At 44.8% G+C, this 27,584-nt stretch overlaps 1 protein-coding gene across 3 annotated transcripts; it reads right to left on the minus strand.

Moving 5' to 3' along the window:
- Positions 1-1,278: 1,278 nt before the first annotated feature.
- Positions 1,279-27,569, minus strand: lrrk2 (leucine-rich repeat kinase 2). 3 transcript variants are annotated; one of them, XM_023830231.2, is made up of 51 exons: positions 27,091-27,569; positions 26,803-26,888; positions 26,590-26,699; positions 25,510-25,598; positions 25,229-25,363; positions 24,937-25,071; positions 23,915-24,046; positions 23,622-23,741; positions 23,238-23,365; positions 22,793-22,872; positions 22,185-22,291; positions 21,795-21,924; positions 21,539-21,663; positions 21,087-21,214; positions 20,846-20,990; positions 20,151-20,290; positions 19,926-20,054; positions 19,623-19,793; positions 18,599-18,857; positions 17,076-17,258; positions 16,909-16,991; positions 16,744-16,816; positions 16,443-16,654; positions 15,941-16,191; positions 15,001-15,149; positions 14,777-14,870; positions 14,486-14,672; positions 14,090-14,271; positions 13,677-13,900; positions 13,112-13,239; positions 12,047-12,265; positions 11,199-11,400; positions 10,810-10,898; positions 10,363-10,550; positions 10,008-10,162; positions 9,293-9,439; positions 8,892-9,083; positions 8,536-8,682; positions 8,236-8,348; positions 7,932-8,122; positions 7,526-7,686; positions 7,204-7,374; positions 7,017-7,117; positions 6,683-6,883; positions 6,318-6,511; positions 6,161-6,233; positions 5,772-5,962; positions 5,499-5,639; positions 3,688-3,899; positions 2,672-2,752; positions 1,279-2,154 (listed from the first exon to the last, which is right to left on the minus strand). In XM_023830231.2, exons 1-51 carry the CDS (start codon positions 27,227-27,229, stop codon positions 2,036-2,038), a joined length of 7,542 nt encoding a protein of 2,513 aa, XP_023685999.2. In that variant the 5' UTR covers positions 27,230-27,569; the 3' UTR covers positions 1,279-2,035. The 3 variants fall into 3 exon arrangements, with proteins under 3 accessions (XP_023685999.2, XP_072565090.1, XP_023685998.2); XM_072708989.1 differs by having other exon boundaries at positions 1,279-2,157; positions 16,909-16,987; positions 17,072-17,258; XM_023830230.2 differs by having other exon boundaries at positions 1,279-2,157; positions 27,091-27,568.
- Positions 27,570-27,584: the final 15 nt, after the last annotated feature.

The following is a 27,584-nucleotide window of genomic DNA, read 5'->3' on the forward strand; positions in this document are numbered from 1 at the left end:
AACTTCATATAATCTTGTCATTGGATTAAAAAAAAAATTCCAGTTATGGAGACTGATGGCTCAGGGGTTAGAAAGTAGGGGCTATGAATGCATGCAACTCTGCTGTGGGGTTAGGGTTTATTTTTCATGGATGGAGGCCCTAGACTTGTGTGAACTACCAGTAGGCAGTTCATCATCATCACAACTAAGAGCAAGTGTCCTTTCCTGCTCATACCTGCTGTTGTATAAGCATGGACAGCAGGAATGCTCATGAAGCTGGACTTGAGTGTATGCAACCTCGCCCTTCAGCCAAGCACTTACTCCTGCTCAGCATCCCTGCTGCGTTCTAGACATTGGACACGAGGCTGAACTTCCTGTTCTATCTAACCTGAGAGGTGTGTTTAACATTATTGTTGTAGTATACAGTTTTCAGGATCTCAGCACGATGGTTCTTGGGATTCATACAGCTTGACACCCTCAGCACTCCAGATGAACCTGACAAATGCACAGGCCATGTCGCAATGGCTGCAGGTAAAGATTAAGTAGCTCCAGCTTAACAGAGCCTGCTGGGACAAGCAAACCTATGATTGGCTACCAAATCCAAGATGTTAAATAGTGAGACTGTGAAAACGCATGTAAAGGATCAATATGCAGGTGTACCCTGTGCAATGAAGATCTACTCCTTTGCACCATGATCCCACACAGCACCAGCCCCCACTCCCTAAATGACAGGGGCTCTAAGACGTTTGGAACATTACTGGATTGGTCTGGCCCCAACATTATAGCCAATCATGGCGGGGCAAAATCTCTAACAGCACCCCTGGGGGCCTGCTCTAAGCAGACCCACTCACAGACTGGCTTGCCTTGGTTTCTGTGGAGCAGAATCTCCAAGTAAAATGTAGGCCGGCCTTCAACTCACAGTCTATGCCTCTGTACGAGGCTGCAGTTGATGTTACAACATGATCCATCATGACCTCATAGCCATCGAAGAGGGGCTTGGCTTAAGGTATGTAGCTCTGCTTCAGATGAGAAAACCGTGACCAGCAATCCCCTGACAGATCTTATCCTTAACCTTTCTTGAATATATTTGCCTGTTACCTTATTTGCCATCTTTGGTTGGTTGACCAAGCAGGACAACTGCAAGGAGGGGCTGGTCCTGGAGCAGATCCTCTGGCGACAGATGAGCTAGTTTCCACCACCATACAGTAAATGGACACACAGATGATATCTTAGCTGTATCTCATCTCTTGGAAATCATCAGGGACACAATGTAGGCAATGAACTCAAACAATCAACAAGTACAATCATACATCTTTCTTCATTTCAAACATTTTGCTAAATAACATTGAAATAATTAAATCACAAAGGGCTACATTGTATCATTTAAAAACAGGTGATTATACCATATGATTAAAGCAAATGTTCAAACGAAGGTGGTGTCTCATAGGTAATAGAAAAGGAGAGTACAATGTACATAAAAAACACATCCATGACCAAATAAGTGTTGCAACAGTGCAACACTCACTAAATAATCACTTTATAATCAGCTCTACATAAATTAATCTCACTAAACACTGAATTGGATTCTTCATTTCTATATCATTTTCCAGTTCAGAAATATTTCGAGGAACACTGTCAATTTTTTAATAGACCTCCATGTGAAAAAACACAAATACTCAAGATGATAAATCATTTACAGATTATGTTGTGGCACTGGTTAGCACAGTTGCCTCACACCTCTGGAGTCTAGGGTTCGGGTCTTTGCCCGGCGCTACGTATGTAGAGTTCGCATGTTCTCCTCATGCCGTTTCCTCCGGATTTCCCCCCTCATTCCAAAAAATTGCTGAGGTGAATCGGAATTGCCAAGATGTCCAGAGGCGTGAGTGTTGTGTGTGCTCTGTAATAGTGTGTTGCCCTCTATTGGGTTATTCCTTGCCTTACTTCGAGGATTGGCTCTGGACCCCCACAACCCTGCATGGGACAAGCGTGTATGGAAAATGGATGAAGGAGTGGCATATTAACACGAAATTAAAGCAGAGGTGTTCATTCTGACACCTCAGGTGTTTCGTGGTGTCCTCATCTTGTCAGCGATCTCCATCCTCATGTCACAGTGTTTCTTCAGATCTCGGACCTCCTGGGGCTGTGTGCTGTTCCAGACCAGTAGGGTGGAGTCATCTTCTGAGTCAAGGTACACAGAGAGTGAGACAAACCACAGGTCAAACAAAGAACGGAACCGTGCACCCATCTTACACAAACGCTTGTAAATTTGCTGCCCAGTTTAAATATATTGCTTACTTAAGCAGGAAAAATAAGAATACAAATGCCTGCAGTTTCCTTGAAATGTTTAATAGTTTTTCAAGAGATAACTGTCTGTCAATAGCGTGGGAGTACAGAGGAGCATGGAGAGGGCGATTTCAATGAAGTAAATTAATGACAAAAGTTGGCAACTACTAGGTTTTTAATAAACTATATTTTGGAATTTTGACAATTTTGTTGTCAATTTTAGCCAATATTGTCAGCCGATATTTCAACTTCATAAATATTAAAAGTGAACTGTACTGTGTTAGACATGGGTTATGTGTAGGCAGTTGGGAAGAGCGGAGAAACGAGGTTTGGTTGTGTTTTTTTTTTTCCTCTCTGTGGTCATTAATTCGCTTCCGAAGATTTGATGGCTGCACTGCGTCATACTCACCGTAGTCCATTCTGGCCTTCTCCCTTCTCGCCCTGCTGCTTCGTCCCAGGACGAGAACAACATTCCTTGGGTTTAGTGCTTCTACAACAAAAGTGAGATTGCAGCTTACTGCGGGGTGCATTTGTGGAGAGTGGGGTGGTACGTTTGGGGAATTATGGTGACACATCAGAACCCTTTGATCATCAGGAGGTGGAGTACAGCTCTAGCTAACTGCTCATTCCCAGTTAGGCCTATAGTGTGAGGTGTAGAGCTGGATGGGGATCGGTGCCATTGGCTTTGGATGAACTGAACTGTCAGTGCTGTCACTTTAGTTTGACATTTCCTTGTGGAATCGGAGTTTTAGGGACTCCCCATGCCTGCATTCCCACCTGCCTCTCCCACCTACTTATGCTGCCACAGCCTTATCTTCCAGAGCTTTCATACTGCACTTACCTAACTGTTTGCACTGCCTCTAGCCTCCCCTATTTTGGCTAATTGCACATTATGGATGGAGGATGGGCCTCCCCGTTGAGTCCTCCCAAGGTTTCTTTCAACTAGGGAATTTTTCCTTGCCACTGTCGCCTCTGGCTTGCTCACTAAGGGGTTTGGGCAGGGATAATGTAAAGCACCTTAAGACAATGTAATATTGTGAAAATGGGAGTTTTATTTTAAAATGTTCTGAGGGGAGAAGGAAAAATGATTGGTTCAGAGAAACAACCAATCAGATTGTAGAGGAGATGGGGCCAAACAACTAGAGCAGGTGGGACCAACCAATCAGATGTTTTGGTCCTGCCTCCTCTTGTTTCTTGGATCCACCCTCTCTACAATTTGATTGGTTCTCTCTCTGAACCAATCACTGTTCCTTCTGTCCCGAGAACACTTTTGTGTAAGTAAAACTCCCACAAGCTGAAAATGCACTATACAAATAAAATTGAATTGAATTGAGTACTGCTGCTGAAATCCTCTAAACAGTGCCCTGCTGGGAATGTAGTGAAAACAGGCAATGGAACAACAGGAAATCATGGGAAAGTAGGCACCTGAATGGACCAACATCATGCTCCTTACAGACTGGCAGAGATGGCCGATGACCTGCAGGGGCAGGCAGGTCAACAGGTCCATGAGGATCACATGACCACCCCTGGTACCAATCCAGAGAGATGTGTTGTGCTGTATCAGCAGGGCTTTCACACTGGCCCAGGAAATCCCAGTGTCCAGTTCCCTCTCTGCATATGAAACCCTCAATCTCTGTCTGCAGGACACAGAGACATCTGCTTATGCAGCTGGCCAAGCGGCTCAATGGTATAGACACTTCAGAGTGATCTAATACAGGAATACATTCAGGGTTGTGGATTTCTGGGATCAGAGCCCTCTAAGTTAAAAAAATCTCCTTACTGCTTCTTAGACACACAGTGTTGTGGCAGTTGGTTGAAGGCATCATATCAAAAATTTCTATCTATACTATGTAATTATTAGTCTCTTAACTATGAGAATGACTGTCTCTGTACAGACAGAATAGCGATAATTTACTCATCCTGCTTGGGAAAGTCTTTTCGCCTATATATCATTTTGCTCTCTATTGCCTCGTTTCCACCAACACTGAGTGCTGGTGCTGGGCTGGTTCCTGCTTGATGCCTTTTGAGAACCTGCCTGCGTTTCCCCCAGTTTAAAAAAAAAGAACGGAACAGAAATGTTATGTAGGCGGAAGTGAAAGTAAAGGTCAATGGGTAATTTTGTTTTTTGAATTTATTTTGATCTGTTTTGGATTGTAAGGTTTTATAAGCTGCCGAACCAAAAAAGAATTTTTAAAAAATAAACTGTTTTCAGAATATGACTCATTCTGCCCTGTCTCTATTGCCCGTGTCCACTTTTGTCTTCCTAAAGGCTGCCCTGTCTGTACGAGTATGAGTTTATTCTCATTTGCTGTTTTCCGCTGTCCTTTTAAGGATCACGCAATAAAAGAATCTGCTAAAAACTGAACTTTACAGCCAGCCTTATGATCTCTTCGTCACATAAGCATCACAATATTATATTTATTCAACCTGTGGCGTTTACAATTAATTATTAAACATCTTTTGTTTTCTACAGAATACAAAACTATGTAACATTGCATCATTTGTGAATTATACAAGTGTTTTAGTGCAAGTTCATATTTCCCATAAAATATCTTATTTTCAGCAAATACAATCCATACTGTTTTCAGCTATTTTGTGACATTTTGTCTCCATAAAGGCTCTCCCCATCAGTGTGTGTTGGTTTATTCTTCCTTCTTGTTTTATCACTGTCCTTCAGAGGATCACGCAATAAAAATCTGCTAAAAACTGAACTTTGCTGTCCACCTTATGATCTAGAACACCCCAATATTTAATTTACTCGACCTGTGACATATTTATACTTTATTACTAAACCTGGCCAGCAGATCGATCTTTCATTTTCTGCAAAATAAAAACAACGATGCAACATTATTCCGCTAATAAGCTGTCTAGCTGTTTCACTGCCAGCACTGACGTTATTAGACTAAACTATATAGATTATGGATTGAGTTTTCCGAGTATGCAGAAGGTTTGGATGTGATAGCCCATCCCGCGCTCGCTGACGTTATGGTGCCAAATTCTGAGACCAGCTTTTCTGTGGTGCCGTGCTGGAGCCATTTTTTCTGGTCCAGGGCCAGTTTTTTTGCTGTGGAAACACGCGGAACTAGATCCGGATTGGGAAAAAGTTTGGTATCGGCACCAGCACCACATTGGTGGAAACGAGGCATATGAGACACACAAATAGGTGAAACATGTATACAGCTTGTATGGATACTCACTGTATTTTGCGTTATGTTTACAAGTAGAGAAAAGCTCACCTTAGTATCTGAGCACAGTCAATGAGGTTGCTCATCCTCTCGCTCTTCCTGTCCCAAACTTCAACTGTGTGGGTCCTCACCTTGCTGACATAGATGTGCTTATCCACCGCCAAGCGGGAAATATTGGTTTCACTGCCCCACCTGCATTATTAATGCAAAGCAGCCTTAATGTTGTTGTTCTTGCATCTGCACTCACCTTACTGAATACTACATGTGAAATGTATTCTGTGCCTCAGATTTGTTCAATTTCCCCATAGAAGAAAGAATACTTACTGATTAAAGCAATTCAGTTTGGTTTCAATGGTCTTCAGGATATCATAGTCTGCATTAAATCCCAAAACTTGGGTTCCACAGCCGGCCCAGATGGTGGTTCCGTCCAGTGGGCAAGCAGATTGGCCCAGGCTCAGTATGGGAGTGTTAATGGTCCCGATATGCAGTGTCTTCAGAGGCTGGCCATTATCATACTGTAGTTTAAAACCAGAGAAAGCAGGTAATTCTGCTTATATTAAATCACAAAACTGTTATTTAAGCATCATATGGTTCCCAACAGAAACAATCCAGTTCTGAAACAGCTATGTGTCATAGTGTTGCCAAATATATGGCAAATAACTGAAGTCCATGATGAATAATGACACAGGAGATAGACGTGCATCCCTCAGTACCTGAATCTCCGATTCATCATAAACAGCCAGAACTCCATCAGCAGTTCCCACTAACAAATGGCTCCTCTTATGCCTTAAGAAGAACATAAGCCATGGTTGAATTACTGTTGTCTTGTACTTTATTTGCCTATAATCACACAGCTTAATACTGGCTCACCTGTGTTCTGGGTCACAGTGAAAGAAGAGGGAAGTCACAGCATCGGTGACTCTCTGAAGACCGTGTAGAACAGACATGTCCGCCGTGTTTATTACTATAAGAGATCCTGCCTGTGTTCCTGCCACCAGCCAATCGCTGCTTTCCTCTGGGACTCGCACTGTCACAAGGCACAGGACGGGACTGCTATCAATCTCCTGTATTGGGAGGGGTAACACGACTTCATCATTCATTGTACCCATGACACATCCGTGTAAGTATGACTTAAATGCTCTACTGCTGCTTATTTGTAATAATCTGTGAACCACATCTCTCTTTCTACAAGAGGGTCGCAGATGAGACAGGGAAGAAGGACATTCGCTGCACACCTGGGCAGTCAGTTTCCCAGAGCTCAGCACGACAGATGTGATACAGCCTCTTCTCTGGCTGCTGCTGCCTCCTCCGACACTGACACACAGCCCCGCGTCACCCCCACGGGCCACTGCAAAGCACTCAGCGTTCGGCACCCGGCAAACATCCACCCGTCGCATCAGGCAGAGCATCTCGCCCGAGTTGAGCTTGTCAAATACCTGCAAACACACACACACACACACACACACACACACCTGTAACGTATTCATCTCAACAACCATACATGTCTCACATATAAAAAGAGGACAACACGTGTTGCTCTCAATGCGTTTCTTCTAGAAAAACTCCTACCTCTGATGCTGAGGGTCTTTCCTGAGGGTTCTCCTTCATACAGTGCTTCATCAGATCTTCAAACAAAGGCCACGGGCTGCAGCCATAGTGCTTGACTGGATCTAAGGGGAACATAGAGTAGCTTCTGCATTATTCGCACCCCATGTCTCATGTCTTTCATGCGCGTCGGCACCTTCTGAAACCCTACCTGGCAGCTTTCCCTGGACTGCAACTTCATCAAACTCACTGGGGAACTTCATGCCATCAAACATCCTTTCCCCGCAAGTGAGCAGGTCGTACATCAACAGGCCAAAAGAGAACACATCTGCCTGTTGGTTGTATATGACGTTGCCTCGGGCAACTTCCGGAGCTCGAAATCCTGTTGGGATGCATCATGAACAGCATCATCTATGGTGATACAGTGATCAGTCATACACAATTGACATCTTGTTCCTCAACAGCCTATGATTTATGAGATCTAGTGAAACATTTCACTTGTTAATGCCCAAAACATAGGAGGATAGGTGTACCAGGGGTCCCTTCTGAAGTTCTGACCCCCATACTGCAGCAGTACTGAGCTATGCCGTAATCGGTGATCTTGGCGATGATCTCAGAGTCCGTCTTCAGATTAAACAAAAGAATGTTGTGTGGCTTCAGGTCTCGGTAAATGATCATGGAAGCATGAAGGAATCTGTCACAGTAAAACAGGCGACGTCGGACTTACAATTCATCATTCAATTCATTTCAACAAAACAAATTGATTCTGCTCGACTGAAGTAGTATGAATTAAATCTGACATACAGGATTAAATCCTGATTAGTATCCCATTATGTATGGACATTCACCAGAGTAATGACTGATGCATTAATTGCGTTAGACTGAGCGGGAATAAGGACCTGCATCCCTGCAAAGTGCCCCCTGCTCACATCTCCATACCTAAGTCCATCCGCCACTTGCAGGGCAATCCTATGCTGCAGCTTGCGGTTCAAGTTGCCATTTTCATGTTGAAATAGCGAGTCCAGGGACCCGCAAGGGGCCAGCTCCATGACCAGCAAGGGGGGAGACGTCCCAGCAGCCAGGAGAGACACCAGGCTGGGATGGTGCAGGCGCCCGAGCACAGCTAGCTCCTGGAGACGGAACACCAGCAAGGACATTGTCATGTTCACATCAGTACCGCAGGCTACAGGTAACTGAGAACTTGCCTGTCCCCAGGCAGTAATGGAGCAGAGAGGGTGATTACCTGTCTGAGCTGCCTGAGAATGTGCATCGCCGAGGCATGTTTGTTGAAAATTTTAACAGCGACTTCTTCGTTCTTGTAGACAGCTCGATAGACGGACCCAAAACCTCCATCCCCTCAATCCCAAAACGAAGCACAGCCAAGTTACAGTCCGCAGTTAATCCATGATTAATAACAAAAACATTTGTCTCGGTACTGATTTCGGCAGTTAGGGAAGGATGTGACAGACCATTGAACAACATTCATGCCATGTCTCTAGTCACACTGTAATCAAGTTTCATCATCTAGTGAAAGGAGTCTTACCCAGTAAATACTCATTAGAAAGGTCTATCTCCAGCTCTTCAGTGTTGAGCATCATACTTGCTGGCAAATCCCTAAGAATCAGATCTGGTGCTATTTGGGAAATGGGAACTGTAGATCGGGGGTCAGATGGATTCGTCAGTAGATAACCTAGAAAACACAGACCAAACTTTCAGGAATGAAGTGTTCAGGGTGATATCACATGCAAGGGTGCTTCCTCTAATGGTGCTTTTTCACGCTTTCGGCCCCGCTTTGTCAGCAGAGGTGCGGCTTGGTTCCTGGTGGCAGTGGAAAAGCGCCATAAGTGTTATTTTCGGTCTTGCTCAAGGTTCGCTAGCATATTAGTTATGGACACTGACCTTCCTTGATCTGTGTGAGAAGGTCCTCCAGAAGCATCTTACTCCATTCCTGACCATCTTCAAAACTATACAGCACCCATTTCTTCAGCAACATCTCCCCACTGCCATGGATATCAGTGGTGAGGAGGCCAGGAAACCACTCTTCCAGAAGGGAGTCGATGTGATCAACGACCTGACCAAGTAGAATATGACCTAGGGAGCACCATCATTAAGCTGATTTCAACACCATAAATCCTGCCCTCATTAATCTCACTCAAATCATGTCATTCTAAAAAGTTAATCTGAAACCATTTATGCAAGTCTTGAAAACAGATTGCTTCTCACCTAAGTATTTTAGCTAATTCTGTGCAAAAACTGATTTCAACTTAGACGGAGGGATGGCTCATGTTATTGCAGACTACCTTTGCGACAGCAAGGAACCGTGATCTTGACAAAGCTCTGAGGAGCATTCTCCCAGGATGTGGACTCCACCAGACAGTAAGCTTCAGGAGACCAGTTCAGGTGGATTCCTGTCCTCCAGCAGACTAGGTTCGGTCTTAGAGCTTTTTCTGATTAAAATGAAGTGAGACATTTTTTCTGGGCCAGCAAAAATAAGTATGCAAAAAACAATAAAACAAACATTGTGAATATGCATAACATATGCAAATATACATAAACACATAACACAAGTTTAAAGGGGCATTTCACCCCAAAACTCAAAAAAAAATATATATGTTTTCACTGATATCACTGCACAAATGATAGCACCAGGGTGCTTGTGCCCATATCTTCTGTGAAATGATATGATTGGTGTGTGGAGTTCGGTACTAGAAAATAGTTCCTACATTAAACTGCTAAGTACAAAGTCTATGGATTATCTTCAGGTCATGATTTCTGGTAAAAGATGTTGCTGTACAGAAAGAATGCCTTTCAGTTCCATTATATTTGAGAAAAGCCCAACATTTGAAAGAAGTCAATATCTCCAAAATCAGGCAACTTACATAAGAACATCCTAGATGGAGAGATAGCACTAAAACCTCTCTAAAACACATCTTTTTCAGTTTTGGGATGAACTACCCCTTCAGGAAAAAAATCTAAAGAAACACAGGATTATTCCTTTTCGAAATTGTTCTCCACCTTTTGCATTCAACAAGGATGAAGAGACCTCCAGCAGACGATTGATATGCCTGGACCAGAAGTCCATTGGGAAGTATGGCATCTCATACAGTCGGACAACAACTTCAGAGTTCTCACAGTGGGGGAGCTCTATCATTGGTCTGCGATGTGGCAGGCTACAAAGGAAACAGGGGTCACGTGGTTCATCTAGTCCCTTTTGGAAGCCCCATCCATTCCAGATGTTCATTACTCCACCAATGAGAAGTCATGGAATAGATGACCTAGACACAAATGATGCGAACAGCAGTTCTGTCCAAATGATGGCATATGTAAAGCAAAACCTGTGGCGGTGGAATTGAGAGAAACTCAATCCCACCTGCTTGGTATGAGCAGCTGATCTTCTCCGAAGGGCAGAGCGATCTGGAACTTCTCCAGAAGCTTCAGGTACTGGGCCAAGTAACGTTTTGGAAAACACCGGCTCTCAAGGAGGAACTTCTCAGCCACCGAGTGCCGCACGATGCCCTTCGGCTGTTCCGAGCGACAGGCACATTTCAGCGGCGACGTCTTTGAGAAAGGAACAGTGCAGCATGCTGTAAGTGTCACTTTCGGTTTTTCAAAAGTCAATCAGTCTAGGAATCTACAGTTAATATTTAACCTTTATACGCTACTGTTCTCAAACATAAGCTTATTTTTCTGATCCATCTGAATTATGTCTGTTATAATAACATCAAGGTTTTTCTTTGAATGCCGTAAGCGGTACAGCAGGGTATCTTGCCAAGAGAAGTTGGCAAAATTCTCATGTTGGGCAGATTTAGTGTGAAACCTGGGAAACGATGCTGCAGAGCCACTGGGGTTTAATGAAGTAGAGATCGGCAAGCTGGAGGGCTGGGTCAACAAAGTGCAGCAGCACACCTGGAAAGCAAAGGTCGTCACCTGCGGGCAGGACGGCTGGCCAGAGACAGGTTTAGGAAAAACTTTTTCAATTTTAATAAAAAGGACTGGTTACAGGATACCGATATACTAAGTTGTGAAGCCTCTGTGGCCAATCAGAATCAGTAATTATTAAGCTAACTACCTGGGAGAACTTCAAACAAGTCCTGGATTTGCAGAGCCTTGTGATATACCATTGAGCACTGGAATTTGCTTTGTGGTTATGTCTAATACTAGTGGGACTGATTTATCATGAAGTAACTCGGTTCTGTTTGTCCATACCAGCCTCGCTGAGAAAGTGGACCGCGTGGGCCAGCTCGCTCTCATCCAGCTGCAGCTGGTTCTCCTGCACAATGTCCAGCAAGTGCTGGTGACGTAGCACAGGGAAGTCGTGGGCTGTTCTTGCCCTTTCCTGCAGAAGTCTCCTCTCTAGCTCCAGGTAGCTGTCTGGGATAAGCTGCCCAATCACCGGCTGACCCTGGATCTGCGTGACAGCACACCATCACTCATACGGACACCGTCACCTGTGCAGGGCATTCCAACAGTGGCCTATTCTTCAGACAAAATCGAAGACGTTTTGAGAATACGACGTCGTATGAGCCGTAATCACTATGGTGATCCACTGTGCAGGGTCCTCGAGACAAACTATTTTGTTTGTTTTGATCCCACCCGATGTCTTCCATTGGCTGACATAAATGTGACACCACGAGGTTGGTCAGAAAGACTAATTAAGCAGCTACTAGCATGCCTCGCACCACAGCGCACGAACCCAAAATATCGTAAAGCGCACGTATTTCTGTTTGTAAGTGGCTCCGCCGCATCGAAAACTTTGGGTTGTTGGGTAGAACGAACAAGGTAACAGGACCATTTTATGTGACAGGATTGTTAGTGTCGACATTTGATTTAGTTTTGTCCAGACATCATTTGAAGTATACAGTCTATATTAGCTGATGCAAGAATGTTCCATTGGTGGTCAACAGATGTTCATACTGCAGATGTTAAGGCCAGTGAAGTACTTAGTTCCACATGTATTAGTTGTTACAGATGGAGATGGACTTGCATGTATCTATTACGTGTGTGGCCCGACTTCTAAGTAATTGGCCATTGTGTGAGCTAGCCGCGTCATGTACCTTGAAACCAGTGGCCTCCCTTATGACAGCCTTGCGCAGTCGGCTCATTGGGTCGGAGTCCTCGCACGCGTTGACCATGTGATAATCCCTGATTGCGGGGAAGCCCTGGTGAAGCAGCAGCTCTCCCTTGATTTTTGCCAAACATGCCTGCAGCTGATGGTCCTCGCAGACGTCGGCATGAGTGCCCACCAGGATCACTGGGGATAGGGGGGCGATGGCCTGTAGGAAACAGATCACGCAGGACATAACCATCAACGACACCGTCACAGTGCATAAATACATCGTGCAAATTAAATCCTAACTTAATCTTCGTTAACCCTACCACTGAAATTTCTTCAGTTGCCATTATTGTTTCTTGTATTTTGTAAATAGACTTAGTTGCCTTTTTTAATGGCTTTTCCAAAGTTAGCTTGTAACAATGGATTGGTATAGACCATCACTCCTGCACACTCTTCGGAAGCTCAGCCCAGCAGGTCCCTTTGCCATCTGTAAGCTTGTGATGTATGACCTGCCTATCTTGTGCGTAACTTTAGACAAAAGACTCTGCTAAATAAAGATACAGTGATCACAAAGTTATTAGATGCTTGCTTAATTCAGTAAAAATATTGCAAACTTATTGGGCTTATAACAAAAAGTATAGTTCTAAAACAGCTATTCTGGGTTAAAACAAGCAATTTCATTGGATGCTTTTTAATTAGTAATACCTTAGTAATACCTTTGTAATTAAACACCAGACTTCTGTGTTTAGCATCCCTTTTGGAGCCAATCATTACAATTGCAATTAATAGCAAAATGGCAAGAAAAGAACTGAATGAGCCAGTCAAAAAATTAGCACACTTAATAAAAAGAAAGTGTCTGTGTGGAAGATACAGTATGTGCAAATTACACATTGTTTGACAATGGACTTTTGTCATGAAGCCAACAAATCTGCAACATTTTTACAGAATGAAGCAAACGTGCCAAGTGGAAATCCAAACAGAACACAGGCACCGCCACCAAGCTGCCAGCAGCACGATCAGCCACAAGGGGGCGCCCATATCTCTGTCAGCTTTGGCTCACACTCGCCTTGATGTTGAAAAGCCAGGGCTTCAGGGCTTCCACTTCAGCCGGGCCCTTGCTCAGGTTGAACACCACGATGTACATCGCTCGCTGGCTCATGAAATGACACTGTGAGCTGCTGAATTTCTCTCCTCCTGGGCACAAATATTTTTTTGCATGGTCTGTTGTGGGTTCCATAAGGTTACCATGAAATATGGTATAGTATTGTACAGTATAGTATTTGGGTCTTAAATCATTTGCGATGAACCCACCTAACTAACCCATCCCCAACTAAGCAGAACTTGACATTATACCAAAAGTCATAAGTTTCGATTACTAGATGAAATGTTTGTACCTGGCATCACTCAGTACTCTTAGTAGTGATGGACAAAATGGCACTTCATGAACCATTTGCTGTATTTTTTGACCCCACTAGATGGCACTCTTGGTTTGCTTTGGGGCATGCTTTGTGTCCTTGTTTTGAACAGAGAGCACCCTCTAGTGGGGTCAAAAGATACAACATTTGGTTCATGAAGCATAATTTTTTCCTTTGCTAGCTCTTATACTTTGTAGGACCTGTGTTTGGGTTTACCTGAAAAGTCCCACACATTCAGTACTATGTTTCTCTTGTCGCGGACACGGATGGACCAGTCTTTGACATCAATGGCCTCGCTCAGCTGGTCCGCAAACCACTGGGACCTCCGGAGCTTCATGAGCTGCTGGACCAGTGTGGTTTTCCCACTCCGAGAATTTCCCACCATGATCAGCTTCATCCTGAAGTAGGGAGCTGCCTTTTTGAGACGCTGCTGCAGGAACCTGACGTGTTAGAGGAACAGCAGCCGTCAGAGGCACTAACCTTCAGCAACATGTCAAACTTATTTCATGTCTGATGAGTGATAAATTATCTACCTCTGTTCTGATTCCAGTTAATGGGATAAAATACCTTATAATCCCTTAGATTAATTTACTCAAATGTGCCCCAGCCCCCACCGCCACATCAGCAACCTGACAATGTCTTTGGTCTTGTTGCCGATGTGCTTCAGGTTCATGTTGAGTCTGAGCCCGTCCAGTGGCAGGTCCCACAGCCTGCTGAGTTTGCCCATTTCATCCGGAAAGGAGCGCAGCCCCTCATTCCTGCTCACATCCAGAGACGTCAAGTTTTCCAGCAAGCCTATCTCACTTGGAATCTGAAACGGAGCATTCAAAACACTATAAAATCTTAGCCAAACCTTAATTAAAAAGACCTTTTCCTTTGTAAAACCAGTGGCCTCTTTGTATATGTTTTTCTGATTTTAGGACCTTTTCTGTATCCCTGTGATCTTTGAGCAAACTAGCATCCTGGAGACTTTTGTCCAGCTGAGCTGTAAGTTCTCTCTGTGACCAGCAGGTGGCGATCGCTACCTCAGTAAGCATGTTGCCGGCGAGGTGTAACTTCTCCAGTCGAGCCCACTTGTACACAGGTTCACTGATGTCCAGAAGAGCGATGCGGTTGTGACTGAAGATGAGCTCACTCAGGTTAACGGAGGTCCAGGCGACAGGCCCCGGCAGCACAGATATGCTGCTGTTCCTCATGTCCAGGGATCGTAAACTACATCGATACAGTATAATCCATCAAGTCTCATTGAAGATTATTGGATATGCATTAATAAAGACTGTTCATCACTTAAAACAAAAAAATAAAGTCCCTCTTACTGTGGTAGCTGAAGAATTACTTCTGGAACACAAGTGAAGTTATTATCAGCTAATTTCAGTGTTGTTAATTTTGATGGAAGTGACGAAAAACAACCTGTACAAAAGGAAGTGAATCAACCAATTAAATCATGCATTCACACATCTGCAGCTGACATCACGGTTCTGGCCTTTGATGCACGGGATTTCCCCAAACGGGCGTGCAAAAATCAACTTCTTGCACTTACTAAGCTTATTCATGGAAGCATTGAGAGTCTCCAGCTTCAGGCAGCTGGTCAGGGCATCCTGACAGATACGCTCAATGCTGTTTCTGCTGATGTCCAGCAGCCTCATCTCAGGCAGGAGAAGAGGGCCCGACAGCACCGTAAGCCTGTTCCTGAAACGCAGGGAACGTCCACCCATGGCATCTTTCCCCAAACGCACAAGAGCACTGCATCTCTCACTTATCAGATACGCTGCAATTAGGCTTGGGCACTATGACGGTATTATGGCATACTCCGTTATTTAGAAATCACAAAGGTATTATTTTAAAATAATAAATGAAACAGATGCCCCTCTTTCTATTAAGCTGATATGGAGAAGTTATTTTGGGGCGATGTATTGCAGTGCACAGCATTATCGTTTACTGGAGCCTCAAGACAAGGAATAAAGCACCTGCAGAGGTTAATGCCTCAAAACAGAATGTGCTATGAATGCAGTGTAAACTGCTGGAGCATACGTGGAATATGTGAAGCCTAGTGTGCATGCGGCCACAGATCGGGCAGTGACAGTGCCGTCAATAAATGGAGGGGAAGCTATTTAACTCTTCAACAAGGAGCTGTCTCCTCGTTTCCCTACAGCTCAGCTTCCACAGCGATGAGCCCGTTCAGGCTGGATTCTGGAGTTTACCGTAGCCTACATGATTTACGTTTTTATCCCTTTGAATATTGTCACATACAGAATTCCGGGGGGAAACGTCTAGAAAGTATGACAGTATGAAAAAATAGAGATACTGCCCAAGCCTAAGAGCAATCCCACTTTATCCCTATATATTTATAGGGATAAGGTGGGATATATTTATTATATAAGTGCCATCATGACCAGAGCTTGTCCTATGAACAAAACAGGGAATGAAGCAGAATTCCTCTCGAACAGAAAGATCCATCACAGAGCGTAGGGCCTACAAACCCTTCAAGTAAAAGATCCTCCAGCATCTCCAGCGACTGGCCCAGAAGGTCAGGGAACACGGCAATGTGGTTGAAGGAGAGGTTGAAGTGCCTCATCGAGGGGCATCGCACAGCGGGCGGAAGGCAGAGCTGCGGTCCCACACAGTTCCGGGACACATTGAGCACGCTCAGTGAGGGCAAGCCTAGCAAGCCGGCCGGGAAAGACTTGAGATGGTTACCATGGAGATCCAAACGGGTCAAATTCCTCAGACTCTGTGCAAGCAGAAGGAACAACAACAACAACAAAAAAACATTTGTCAAGTAAATGGAAACAACACAGGAGCTGTCATGAATGACGCAATCACAGATGTTCTGAAGACACCCTAAGGAGTTAGCCATGTAGAATAAAACTCAGTAGAATGATTGGTAGTCAGGGTTTAAAGAAGACCATGTAATGAGGTATGTGAAGTACAGAAGCTCCATAGGAAGCCAGGACAGACTGTGTATGAGGCTGCTGAAGACACCTGACACAGAAGTTCAGGGAACTCCACAAGGTTGTTCTGGCTTAGCTCCAGGCGGACGACGTGTTCCAGGTGCTGCAAGGTCACACTGTCCCCCATCAGGCAGGACAAGCTGTCCAACTCATTCCCTGAGAGGTCCAGCAGCCTGATGTGCTCTCTGTCTCCCCCCAGTGGGGAGGTGCAGTCCATGCCACCAAAAACAGGGGAACAATTACCTGGCAACCGAATGAAATGTCAGTTATTTTGGAAATCAGACATGGCAAACTGTGAAAGACATGAAAAGCAGGAAGCAGTGAAGTCAGACCTTTCTGTCTCGGGGATGCCTTCGAGAATCTCCGGTGACTCGGCACGCTTTGGTCTGAGTCAGCACTGCTCACCTTCAGGGAGAGAGACAGATGTGACAGACCGCATCAGAGACAGATTACAGGAAAAGGCTCAAAACCAACAAACACACCCCAGAAGAACGCACCTCGGAGATACGGTGCTGGCCGTTACTCTCTTCAAACGTGTCAGATGGAAATTTGCTCTTTATGTTTGAGGTCCCATCACTTCCTGTGGAAAATGGCGCACTTCCTGTCAACACAGACTGGGCACTGCCACGGAGGAGACAATCAGGCGATTGTGGCGCACACTTGCCGTCACTCTCCATGTCGGAATTTGCGTTGACACAGCCGTCCATGGCAGAGAAGAGGCTGAGATCTTCACTTTCATCAGACAGGTATCCTGAGGAACAAACTTCATTCACCACCCTGGAAGAGCTGACTTTGGCCTTTCTCCTCTGGTAGGACAGAATCACTCTAGCCAGTGACATCCCTTTACCTGCATGCAAACAAGATACATCAGTCACCTTCACATATACCCAACAAAACGGCATCCGTAAGAGCATAACAGCTCACAGAATTCCCCCAAAGATCTGTGTGTGCATTGCAAGCTTAAGCATTGATGACCTGTTAATATAAAAATATACTTCACAAAGTATGTGCAGCAGAAAATATTTATATGTTGATATTCTGTGTGTATGTAAACAGGGAAGTTTACACACACATAATACAATCACAAGAACAGGACAAACATTAGACAGCATGAGAACTGTGGGGAAAAGAAAAAATAATTATTACAATTATTATTGTAATAATAACAATGAAATGCAAGCTGGTTCCTTACATATACATTTATATATATATATATATATATATATAAATAAGGGTCAAGTCACGAATGAAATAAAATAGCAAATGATTACACAGCAACACAAGAAAAATACCCATAGCCCCTATGTTGACATTTGGATATGTCTCACAAGCTCTTGTGTTTTTTTTCTGGAAAAAAATATAAGAAAAGACAGAACTGAAGAAACAAAAGAAAAAATGAATAATAAAATCAACAAAAAATACAATGACAGAAGCATTAGTTGTTGTTATGCAGTATATATGTGTAGCCTGTTGAGGCTGCATACTCTACTTTCCCCCTAAGGGTTGGCATGTGATGTGTGTGAGCATGTGTGTGTTTGTGTCTTTATGTCTGTTGGAGAAGATAAAATGGATACATAAGGAGGTAGAGATGGACGAGAGGAGAAGCAGGAGCAAAAGGAAGAATGATTGGGGGGGGGAAGGTTATTGTTTGGTCAACCAAGGCAGGCCAGGCCCACCGTGCACCATCAGCCGGCCAGAAGGTGAAGCACGGCAGCCCCCAGCCATATACCCCTACCCCAGGCAGACCACACCCCACACGTCATGCTACCCCTCGTCTAGGAGAGTGTTTGTTTAGGGCTTTTTGTTTATTTTTTCCCTTTAATCTATAAGTGGAAGAGAAAATGCTGATCTGGTGTGATACAAAGAAACAGGCCATGCAGGTTGGTTCAGTCTGGAGGGGGCGGGAAAGCCCCCCCCCCCGGAGGGCCCCCGCCCCAGACCAGCTCTCAGCAGGGAAGTTTAATAGTAGCTTAGTAATCTTGTTAATTAAATTGTACAGTGTTTATTGAGAGGACAAGAGGAGCTGACAGCGAATTACTGTGCATGAAACATTCTTGGTGTGTGTGAAAGACTGGTCTGTCACGGATCTGTGTGCTCAGGAATGACACAATCAGATGTAGTGCGGAGGTGAAGGTTCAAGTAGTTAAATATCCTGGATGATCTGGAAAGAAAGAATGTAAAACTCACTGGTCCTTCTCCCGAGGCTTGGAGCTCTGCGCTCGAACAGCGGACTCAGCCAGGCGGCCTCGATGCGGCCCAGGCGGAAGCCGCCCAGACAGAGGGCGCTGTTGTTCAGGTCGAGCCCCAGCTTGGCCAGGAGCAGAGTGATGACAGGGCCGGCCCACCTGCGGATGCCGGCGCCGAGGGCGCTGCGCAGATGCTGCTCGTGGACGCCGCAGTTCAGCAGCAGCTCCAGCAGCTGCAGGTGCTCCCCTCGCTCGCAGACCTGCAGCATAGATGCAGCCGCATCACTCTCTGGCACTCAGTGGTTATACTGGTAACTTTACAACAAACGTACCCAATTACATTCTATTTATTTAGCAGGCACTTTTATCCAAAATGATGTACATTTTTGAGAAAGCAGAGTCAGCCAGTCCCTGGAGCCCAACTATGAAGCCACTCTGCTGACCCTGGGATTTGAACCGCCAACCTTCTGATCACAGGCGCCGCCTCGTAACCCACTGAGCTGCACGTCGCCCCAGTAACTCAGTTACAGGCAGTCCCTAGGTGAGAAACGAGATCTGTTCCCTAAGTCTAAGTCCAATTTGTAGGTCAGTCGTGACAATAATACAATACATAGTACTAACAATACAGTGATAATAAAAGTAACCACATACAGTACTGTACTGTATGTCGAAGTGATCAATCGCTGGTGCCGTGCAATGTTTTCATGAGTATCACGAAGTAGCGCATGTGTTTATTATTACAAACCATTGTGCTTATCACCAATTTTTACTGCAACAGGCTTTATGGCTGTCCTTCTTAAGTACAAGGTGTCTAAGTCGGACGTGCTTAACCCAGGGACTGCCTGTACTACACTACAGACTACTGCCATCTTACGACAACCCACCACCTCTAATAAACAGAAGACACTGGGAGGCTCTGACATACTGTACGCACTCCTTCTGTGGAACGCAATCCTCTATAACAAAAGGAGAAATATACAAGTACTGATACTTAAAGTGGCCTTCCAAAATCACAACAGGCTCACCTGATAGATAAGAGACTCCGTCCTCGTCTTCTTATTGACATCGGCTCCCAGCCGTATCAGACAGTCCACCATTGTGATGTCACCGTCGACGCAGGCCTTTTCCAGCATGATGTAGGTGATGTCACTGTTAGCGGCCATCTTGGAGAGGCAGAGGCAGCTCAGTCTGTGAACCTGAGAGAGGAGTAAGCGAGTGTCACTCCGTTCCATGATATTTTACACCGCAGACATACACACGGGCAGACTTGTTGCATTTGGGCCCACCCCCCACCGATGTTTAAAAAAAAAAAAAAATGGCCGACTCACTGGATCCGCTCGCTGCTCGGAAGGACGCCGTGAGAGATGGTGAAAGATCACTCTGTCGAAGTCCTCCGTCTCCATCTTGCTGGCTGCTGCTGGGAACACGTCCAGCAGCTTCAGAGCCACCTGAAACCCCTGAAAGGCAAAACACAAAACCGCCGATGAAGATGCGAATAAAATTTTATGCAATAAAATATGCGATATGCAAGCGCCAGATAACCATGCACCAACCTTCAAATGCACCTCTGCATCCCCCTGATGTCGTCTCACAGAGTCGACCACAACCGAAGCCAGGACTGGCATCATCATGCTGGACAGCTTCTTCTTTGCAATGAGCTCATGGAGCAGGTTCAGTCCCCAGTAATGGATTTCTGAGAGTTTTTTCACAAGTTAAAATCCTTTATCTATCGTGTGCATGATGAACGGATTCAGCCGAACATCGAAATGCTTATGACAAAAGCCCACAAGAACATCGCTCACATACTGTACAGACGCAGATAAAATTTAGATTAAAAAATATGAAAGCATAGAAAGTCTGAAAAGGGCCCCCCAATCCCAACAAATTTACAGTTACTCTACATATCATAGCTGCGAAGTATAGTCAATGAATACAGGGAGTCCTACAACAATGCTACTAATGTGTACCTGAAAAACCTCGCGTTCACCAAAATCATGTACTAAAAGTGACATATGCAATACGAAAAATAGAGTTAGGGGCTATGGACCTCCAAAACTTAGTAACTTACACCAAACAAAATGAATTCAATAATAAAAAGTGATAAAAGTGCCCAATAATGTAATTATATGTATAAATATTAAATTAACGCCAGCTGTAATATTTTCGGGACCATTGCGATCTTGCTTGAGTGCTACATCATTTAACAGCACATCACTGACGCTCCTATTCACATCAGTCTCCCACTTACCTCTTTCCTCACGGTACATCTGCAGCGTGTGCAACACAGTATCTATCGCCCCCTGCTGACACATCAGATCCATTGCGCCAGAGGAGTCAACCAGAGCGGACAGAACTCTCAGACCATACAGCTGAACATCCAGCAAGCCGATGAACTGAGCAAAGAAACAGCCAACATTCAGTGTCAGTGTGAATATGGAGAAATTAAAAGTAGGTCTTCCACCTAAGAGGAAATGAGAATAGAGCCCTACCCTATTCAAGGCTTCCAGGTACACAGCATGTGCACCCTCCACCAAACACTGGTTCTTCAGCACCTTTAGTGAGATGTCCACAGCATCTGGGTCCCTCAACGAGATACCGTGCTCCTTCAGGCTCCTGTCTACATCCAAGTAAGAGTATCAAATTAAACATCAGTCAGGAGAAATAGTGAAAAAGTGAAACAAAGCACCCAGCACTGACGTGACAAGGAACACGGCAAAATGTGACCATTACTGAAGGGTTCATGAGAAAAGCCTCTATAGTAACAGAAGGTTGAGAACATTGTGCTTTTCCATTAAGCAGTACCCACACAATTTTTACGATTACATTTTGTAGAAGCCCCCCCTCCCTCCCACCAAATTGTGCCCTGAAGATGCAGCCAAACTCCAAGAGTACAATTAAGATTAAGACTAACTTTATTGATCCCAGAGGGAAAGCAAGGTACCGGGATTGAGAAAGGTCAGGCTGGCTCTCATGGCTTCTAGCTGGATGTTGGGCAGGAGGTTGTGAACCTTCATGGCCTTCAGGATCTCACACATGGCCATAATCAGCTCATCCAAACCGGCCGTCCTGCAGTGACGCACATTTGACAACGCAGTAACAAATCAAGCGCAGTATCTATCAGGTAGACTGTGAAATGTAAAATAACAAACGGCCGACTTAACTAGAGCAAATTTAATTGTAAAAGGATGGAAACCTACCTTCCCTGGAACAGTTGATGTAGTAACTTACATGCGCTTTCTGCTACCTCAGGAGAGGAACTGTGTTTTTTCATCATCTCCACAACGTTGATGTGGATCCCACTGGACAGCAAAAGAGCTCGAACTTTACCTAAAGAACAACTTGTGCTGTTAGCGCTCCACCTCAAAAACAGGAGACTGACATCAGCATCTCTACCATCCCTACAGACACCCGAGTTCAGGTTTTCTAATGCTGGGGCAAACGGAAGAGGTCTGCATCTGGACAAAGACTATTTTGGCCAGAGATCAGCAGGGTGGTTCAAAAGCAGGATGGATCCTCACCTTGAAAAGCATGCAAAAGTCAGAGAAGCATTTTAAGCAAGCTGAAGGAGCGAGGAGAACCAGACTCACTGTCGTGGTCTATGAGACTCTCAAGTGCACTGGTCGCTGCTTGGAAAACATCCAAGGAGGATGAATGCAGAAGAATGGCAGCCATAATCTGCCTGTGGATAGGAGTCCTGCAAATGAGAAAGATGCCTTCAAACGCCACTCAACCCTGCGTCACCACCCATGACTGCACCTTTAAAAATCTCGAACCAATTAATACTGACAGTAATAACCCTTTTTTATGAGCATGAGTCATCAGCAGCATCTATCTTGCAGGTAAACTCAATTATGTTCATTGATTTCTCCAGTAAATCTCAATATCAGACCTTCACTCAAACAAGATCCTTTATGCGACAGACCAGACTTGATACTAAGGGTGCAGATCTGGGATTTGTGGGAGTACCATTTGCATTTATGGGGCAAGGGGTTCGCGGCTGATTTGGTGCCTACCAATGTTGAAACCAAACCTACAGCCTTGCCTGATATATATCATTGGACATACAGAGCAGACATGACAAGCCGGAACTTTGACAGTTTTGGCCGTGGCTTACAAGCCGCAGGCCTGCCCCAGCTTCCACCCCAACCCCACGATGGACTCCACCTCCCACCTCGCCCCCAGAAGGTCCATTTACCTCCCGTCAACATCCCTGAGAATCTGCTGGATTCTGCGGTCGTACAGCAGCAGACTGTTCACTGCTCTGCATGCAGACTCCTGGATGGGAAGCCAGGCACAGACACATTGCTTAGCACAGAAAGACGGCCCCGATGATAAGAAGAGAGACGAACAGGTGCAGGTGTGGCTTATCTGTGTTTGGAGTCTCTCAAAAAGCTGCGAAGAGGCAGGGCTGCCCATAAGCAGGAAGAAAGAGTAGACTTTCAGGGGCCAAGGCACTACTAGGGGCATCCCATGAGTACGTGAGCGAGGACAATGATAGCTTTTGTTTGAAGAAGGGCGGGGCCATTCTGTAGAATATGTCGAGAAGCCCAGCTGTGTGTGCAGACCTGATATGAAGAACGACAATGGACTGCGGTGCAGGACACAGACGTCGCCGACGGGATTGTTCCGGAAGGACTCACCTGCACCTGGGCGCTGGAGGTGTGGAGCTCCAGGGCGCTGCAGCAGATCCCAAACCAGCTCGGCTCCTCACGCTCCTCTGCCTCCCCTTTTCCACCCTCCATTTCCGTACTTAAGAAAACCGTTTTGGCTAAAGGAACACAGCAGGCAGCAGGTACGTGTGTGTGTGTGAATATGAAAGGCACATACATGCAGTATTTGTGCAGACAAATGTTGGAAAGAATGACCCCATAAAGATTACGGGATACAGGCACCTCAGACCTCAATATCAGTTGATATTTCATGAGTAACCTTTAAAAAAAAGTGCTAATATTAAACTTTTGTGTTTATGGTCTTGTATCTGTTCCATCATTAGAACGGTGCATTTATGAGGCCTGAATACTCACTGAGGGCAGCCAGGCAAGAGAGACCAGATGCTTGAAGTGTAGTATTCTCTGGATACATCATACATGCTCTTACAATGACCCTGTGCACGCCATTCAGCACCAGGATGCTGTAGTAGCTCTCTGCAGACACAAGGTCAGGACAGCAACTAACCATCATAGATGCATGACAGGACAGATTCCCTTAGAGAATTTCAACTAACCAGCAAAAATTCCTGACCGGACAGATTCTCTAAGAAGATCTCAACTAAGCAACATAAATGCCTGACAGGACACAGTGAAATATGATCACACACCTGACGTGAATTTCTGGAAAAGGCAGCAGCCGATCTCTTGCAATGCTTGATTGTGTTGGAAAGACTCCATAGCCTGACTGATGACACCGTAGCATCTCTCATTTCCTGACATCAAGATCTCCACATTGCTAGCTACAACATATAGAAACAAGAACAAAACAGCGCTTCAGCATATTTGACAGGGAATTAGGTCAAACATTATTATTTCTTTTTTATTATTTAATAAAAATACTGTAAAACATAAGATATAATATTGCACATTTTTAACTAAATCTCTGTAGTTGCAACGCAATCAGTTTGTTTTGGTTCTCGCCGAATTTGCTGCACATGTTGCAAAAAATGTTCACTAACGTCCACTATGATTGCTTTGGACATCTCTTGATACGTCTTGTGGGACGTAAGTATGATTGGACATTACTCGATAGAGTACAAGTTGGTAGATGACTGTATATAATGATACACAAATTTAACACTCGAAAACGTAATTTATGGTTGTGCGTAGATTCGATGCAGTCAGTATGCAGCTATGCCGTAGTCTACACCGTAATGTAATGTGCACCTCCCCAGAAACGTAACTATATGTCGCCGCAACATCTGTGATTGGTCCGCTTTGCAGCATCACACTTATTCCTTTGCATTACCCGCTGTGTTTTGGCGGTGAAATTGCAGTGTGACACAGATATGCCAGCACACAACTATAAATGCTTGCAATGGTGTAGGCCAGGGATGGGCAATCTTATCCGCAAAGGGCCGGTGTGTATGCAGGTTTTTGGGATAACCTGCAGGTCAGCTGTTCAAACCCAGGTGCGAAGATTCTTCAGCCAATCAGTCCTCTAATTAGTGACCTAATTAGGGAGTTGCAGCGAAAACCTGCATACACACCGCCCCTTTACGGATAAGATTGCCCACCCCTGGTGTAGGCCGTGTGTAAGCTCTGTGTAGCGCCTAGGAACGACCATAAGTCAGGCATGAGTCTGGGTAGCGCAGTGCTCTTAATTAGCTTATTTGACATGAAGCCTCACCTGGACCAGCCAGTGGGTACAACACCCTAAGGGCCTGTAGAAGCACATTCTCTTGATCTCTGAACAAGCGGGCAGCCTTCAGGACTATGATGTGGTCCTCCTTCTCTATAAATTCCACTAGGTGCTCCTCTGGAACTGAGGGCGGATGTTGGGATGGACAGAAGATAAGAAAGACAAGAAAATAACAGAAGATAAAGTTCACTTGCTTTGCTGCGTTAACAGCATGGGAGACGTGTGGAGCCTGGTGATGCCACCACCAGTTATACCAAGTGCACCTGAGCTGCACCCTTACCGTGCTCCAGAAGCAGCTGCAGGGACTTGCAGCCGTAAAACTGGATTTCTCCACTGGTTTGGAAACGTGTCATCGCACTGACCACCAGGTCAAAGACGTCCATGTCATCCTCCAGGACCATCAGCATTATGGCATCTTTCAGACACCAATCGAGATGAGAAACATTCTTTTCAAGATCCAAGTGAATAATAAACAATCCCACGTCTGGAATCTGTAATGACTAGAAGACCACACCTGCTGCCATAAAACAATCTAGCAGATATCCATAAAAACCATCTCACCTGACGCAAGGATGTACGCCAGTACTTGGAGCCCCAGGGCCATCAGCTGGCTGTGCTCGTGATGCACAGAGAGGACCTTGAGAATCTGTCTGTAACCACCAGCACACAGCAGACACCAAAGAGAGATGGGGAATTACAGCCAAGCCCTCAACTCCCCTACATCCTGTCTAAATCCACTCTGAACCATGTAGGTAAGAGTAAACAAAGCAATTACTCAACGTTTTTTTCTTGTAGTCTCCAGGGGTTTTCATGCAACATTACAATTAAACTTGCTACAGCACAGGTGCCAAAGGCCACCTCAAACCACCACAAATGAAAGCGTTCGCTCACCTTCTCTGTACAAAATAAGAACAGGCCTACCTTTCCCATACTATGATAACTACAAAAACGCAATGCAGCTGTGTAGAACTCTGTATACATATTGCACTCTCACACATATAGAGTTGATTTGGCTGCTACTAAATAAGTGCACTATTTAAGAGCCCTTTACTTTATTATACACACGTGGACAAAATTGTTGGTATGAAAGAAAAACTCACAATGGTCACAGAAACAACTTTAATCTGACAAAAGTAATAAAATAAAAATTCTATGAAATTTAACCAATGAAAGCAAGACATTGCTTTTCAACCATGCTTCAACAGAATAATTAAAAAAATAAACTCATTTCTGTGACCATTGTGAGTTTTTCTTTCATTGAGAAAACTATATATATAGTTTAGATTCATAGTTTTATATTTATACTACAATTATTACTATGTACATACATACACATACATAATTACATGTTTAATTGTGTCATTATCATCATTACTGCTACTGTTAAAATTAATTTTATATAATTATCACTTTACCCAATTGCCAATCTAGCGTTTATTACTTTTCTGTATATACCTTTGCTAATCGTTGCATGTTTTGTACTGTCTTCTAAAAGCACCACCAAGGCAAATTCCTTGCATGGAAACATACTTGGCTAATAAAAAGAATTCTGATAATCAGTTTAGACCTCAAAAGAAACATTGTTTTATCAAAGGACAAAACAGGTGGTCAGTGTTCCTCGACCAACATGAGAATACCCACCGATGTACTGCCAGTACTTCCCATTCCCCCGCCTCTATCACAGGTCCAATTAACTTGTCCAGAGTGGAGGGGCAGATTTCTATCAGACGGCAAAGTAGCAACAGCCCCACCTGCAGGCCAGATTCCAGACTGTCAGCCTAAGTGCCGTCCGGCTTTAAATCACAACAAGATGGACATAAAGACTAAAATAGTGGTGTTACAGCGCTGGATTACCTGCTGCACTCTCCGGCTGTCTATGTACGACGTCAGTACTACCATCAAAGGCAGATGGACGTCCTTATCTTCAAACAGCTCCGCGGCTGTGCACAAAGACAGCGGCAAATCATTTCTAAAAATACGAGATGACTGACTGAAGCGAATTCAGCGCGCTTCTATTTCCATACAAATAGTAACAGCTAAAAACGTCAGATAAATGTATGCTGCCAAACCGTATACGTATTCAAACAAAATAAAGTCAAAGTGAAATCTTTAAGTTGACGCATTGACATTCCCGCAGCTCACCGCAATGTTGAGCGTCGGCCAGGCAGCGCAAATCGTCCATGATCTGCACCAGGGTGTCCAGCTGTTTCCCCTCTTGCAAACTTTTCAGTCTTACGGTTAGTTTGATCACCTTTTCTTCCAGTTTGCCGTCGTCGCCCATTTCCCCGGGACTGCGGTATTGCCAATTGCATTTATCGCAGAGAGCTCGTGAGCAAATATTAATCAAAGATCAAGTTTTGTATTCGGGGTTCAAAACTGCCCTGACGCATGACTGGCCTGTCCGCTGTCATTGGAAAGGTACTTCTCCGGTCATCGTATGCAAATTGTCAGCGAGGGGTGTGAGTGCAGAACTCCCAGACAGAAGACACAACCTCCGGTCACACGACCGCGGACCTCCCGAACAGGAGTAACAACCTCCGGTCACACGACCACGGAGCTCCTGAACGGGAGTAACGTCAAACTCCGGTCACACGACTGCAGAGCTCCAGAACCGGAATCACTCCTGAGTACAGACT

This window comes from Paramormyrops kingsleyae, chromosome 1, assembly GCF_048594095.1.
Source record: "Paramormyrops kingsleyae isolate MSU_618 chromosome 1, PKINGS_0.4, whole genome shotgun sequence".
In the NCBI taxonomy this organism is placed as follows: domain Eukaryota; kingdom Metazoa; phylum Chordata; class Actinopteri; order Osteoglossiformes; family Mormyridae; genus Paramormyrops; species Paramormyrops kingsleyae.

Coding starts and splice junctions, on each gene's coding strand:
- lrrk2 (XM_072708989.1), bottom strand. CDS start 27,229: ATGGGCGACGACGGCAAACTGGAAGAAAAGGTGATCAAACTAACCGTA. Junction 10,551..10,809: donor TCTGCAGCATCGTTTCCCAG/GTTTCACACTAA, acceptor CCTTTCTCAAAG/ACGTCGCCGCTGAAATGTGC. Junction 7,375..7,525: donor AACTTCAGAAGGGACCCCTG/GTACACCTATCC, acceptor GCATCCCAACAG/GATTTCGAGCTCCGGAAGTT.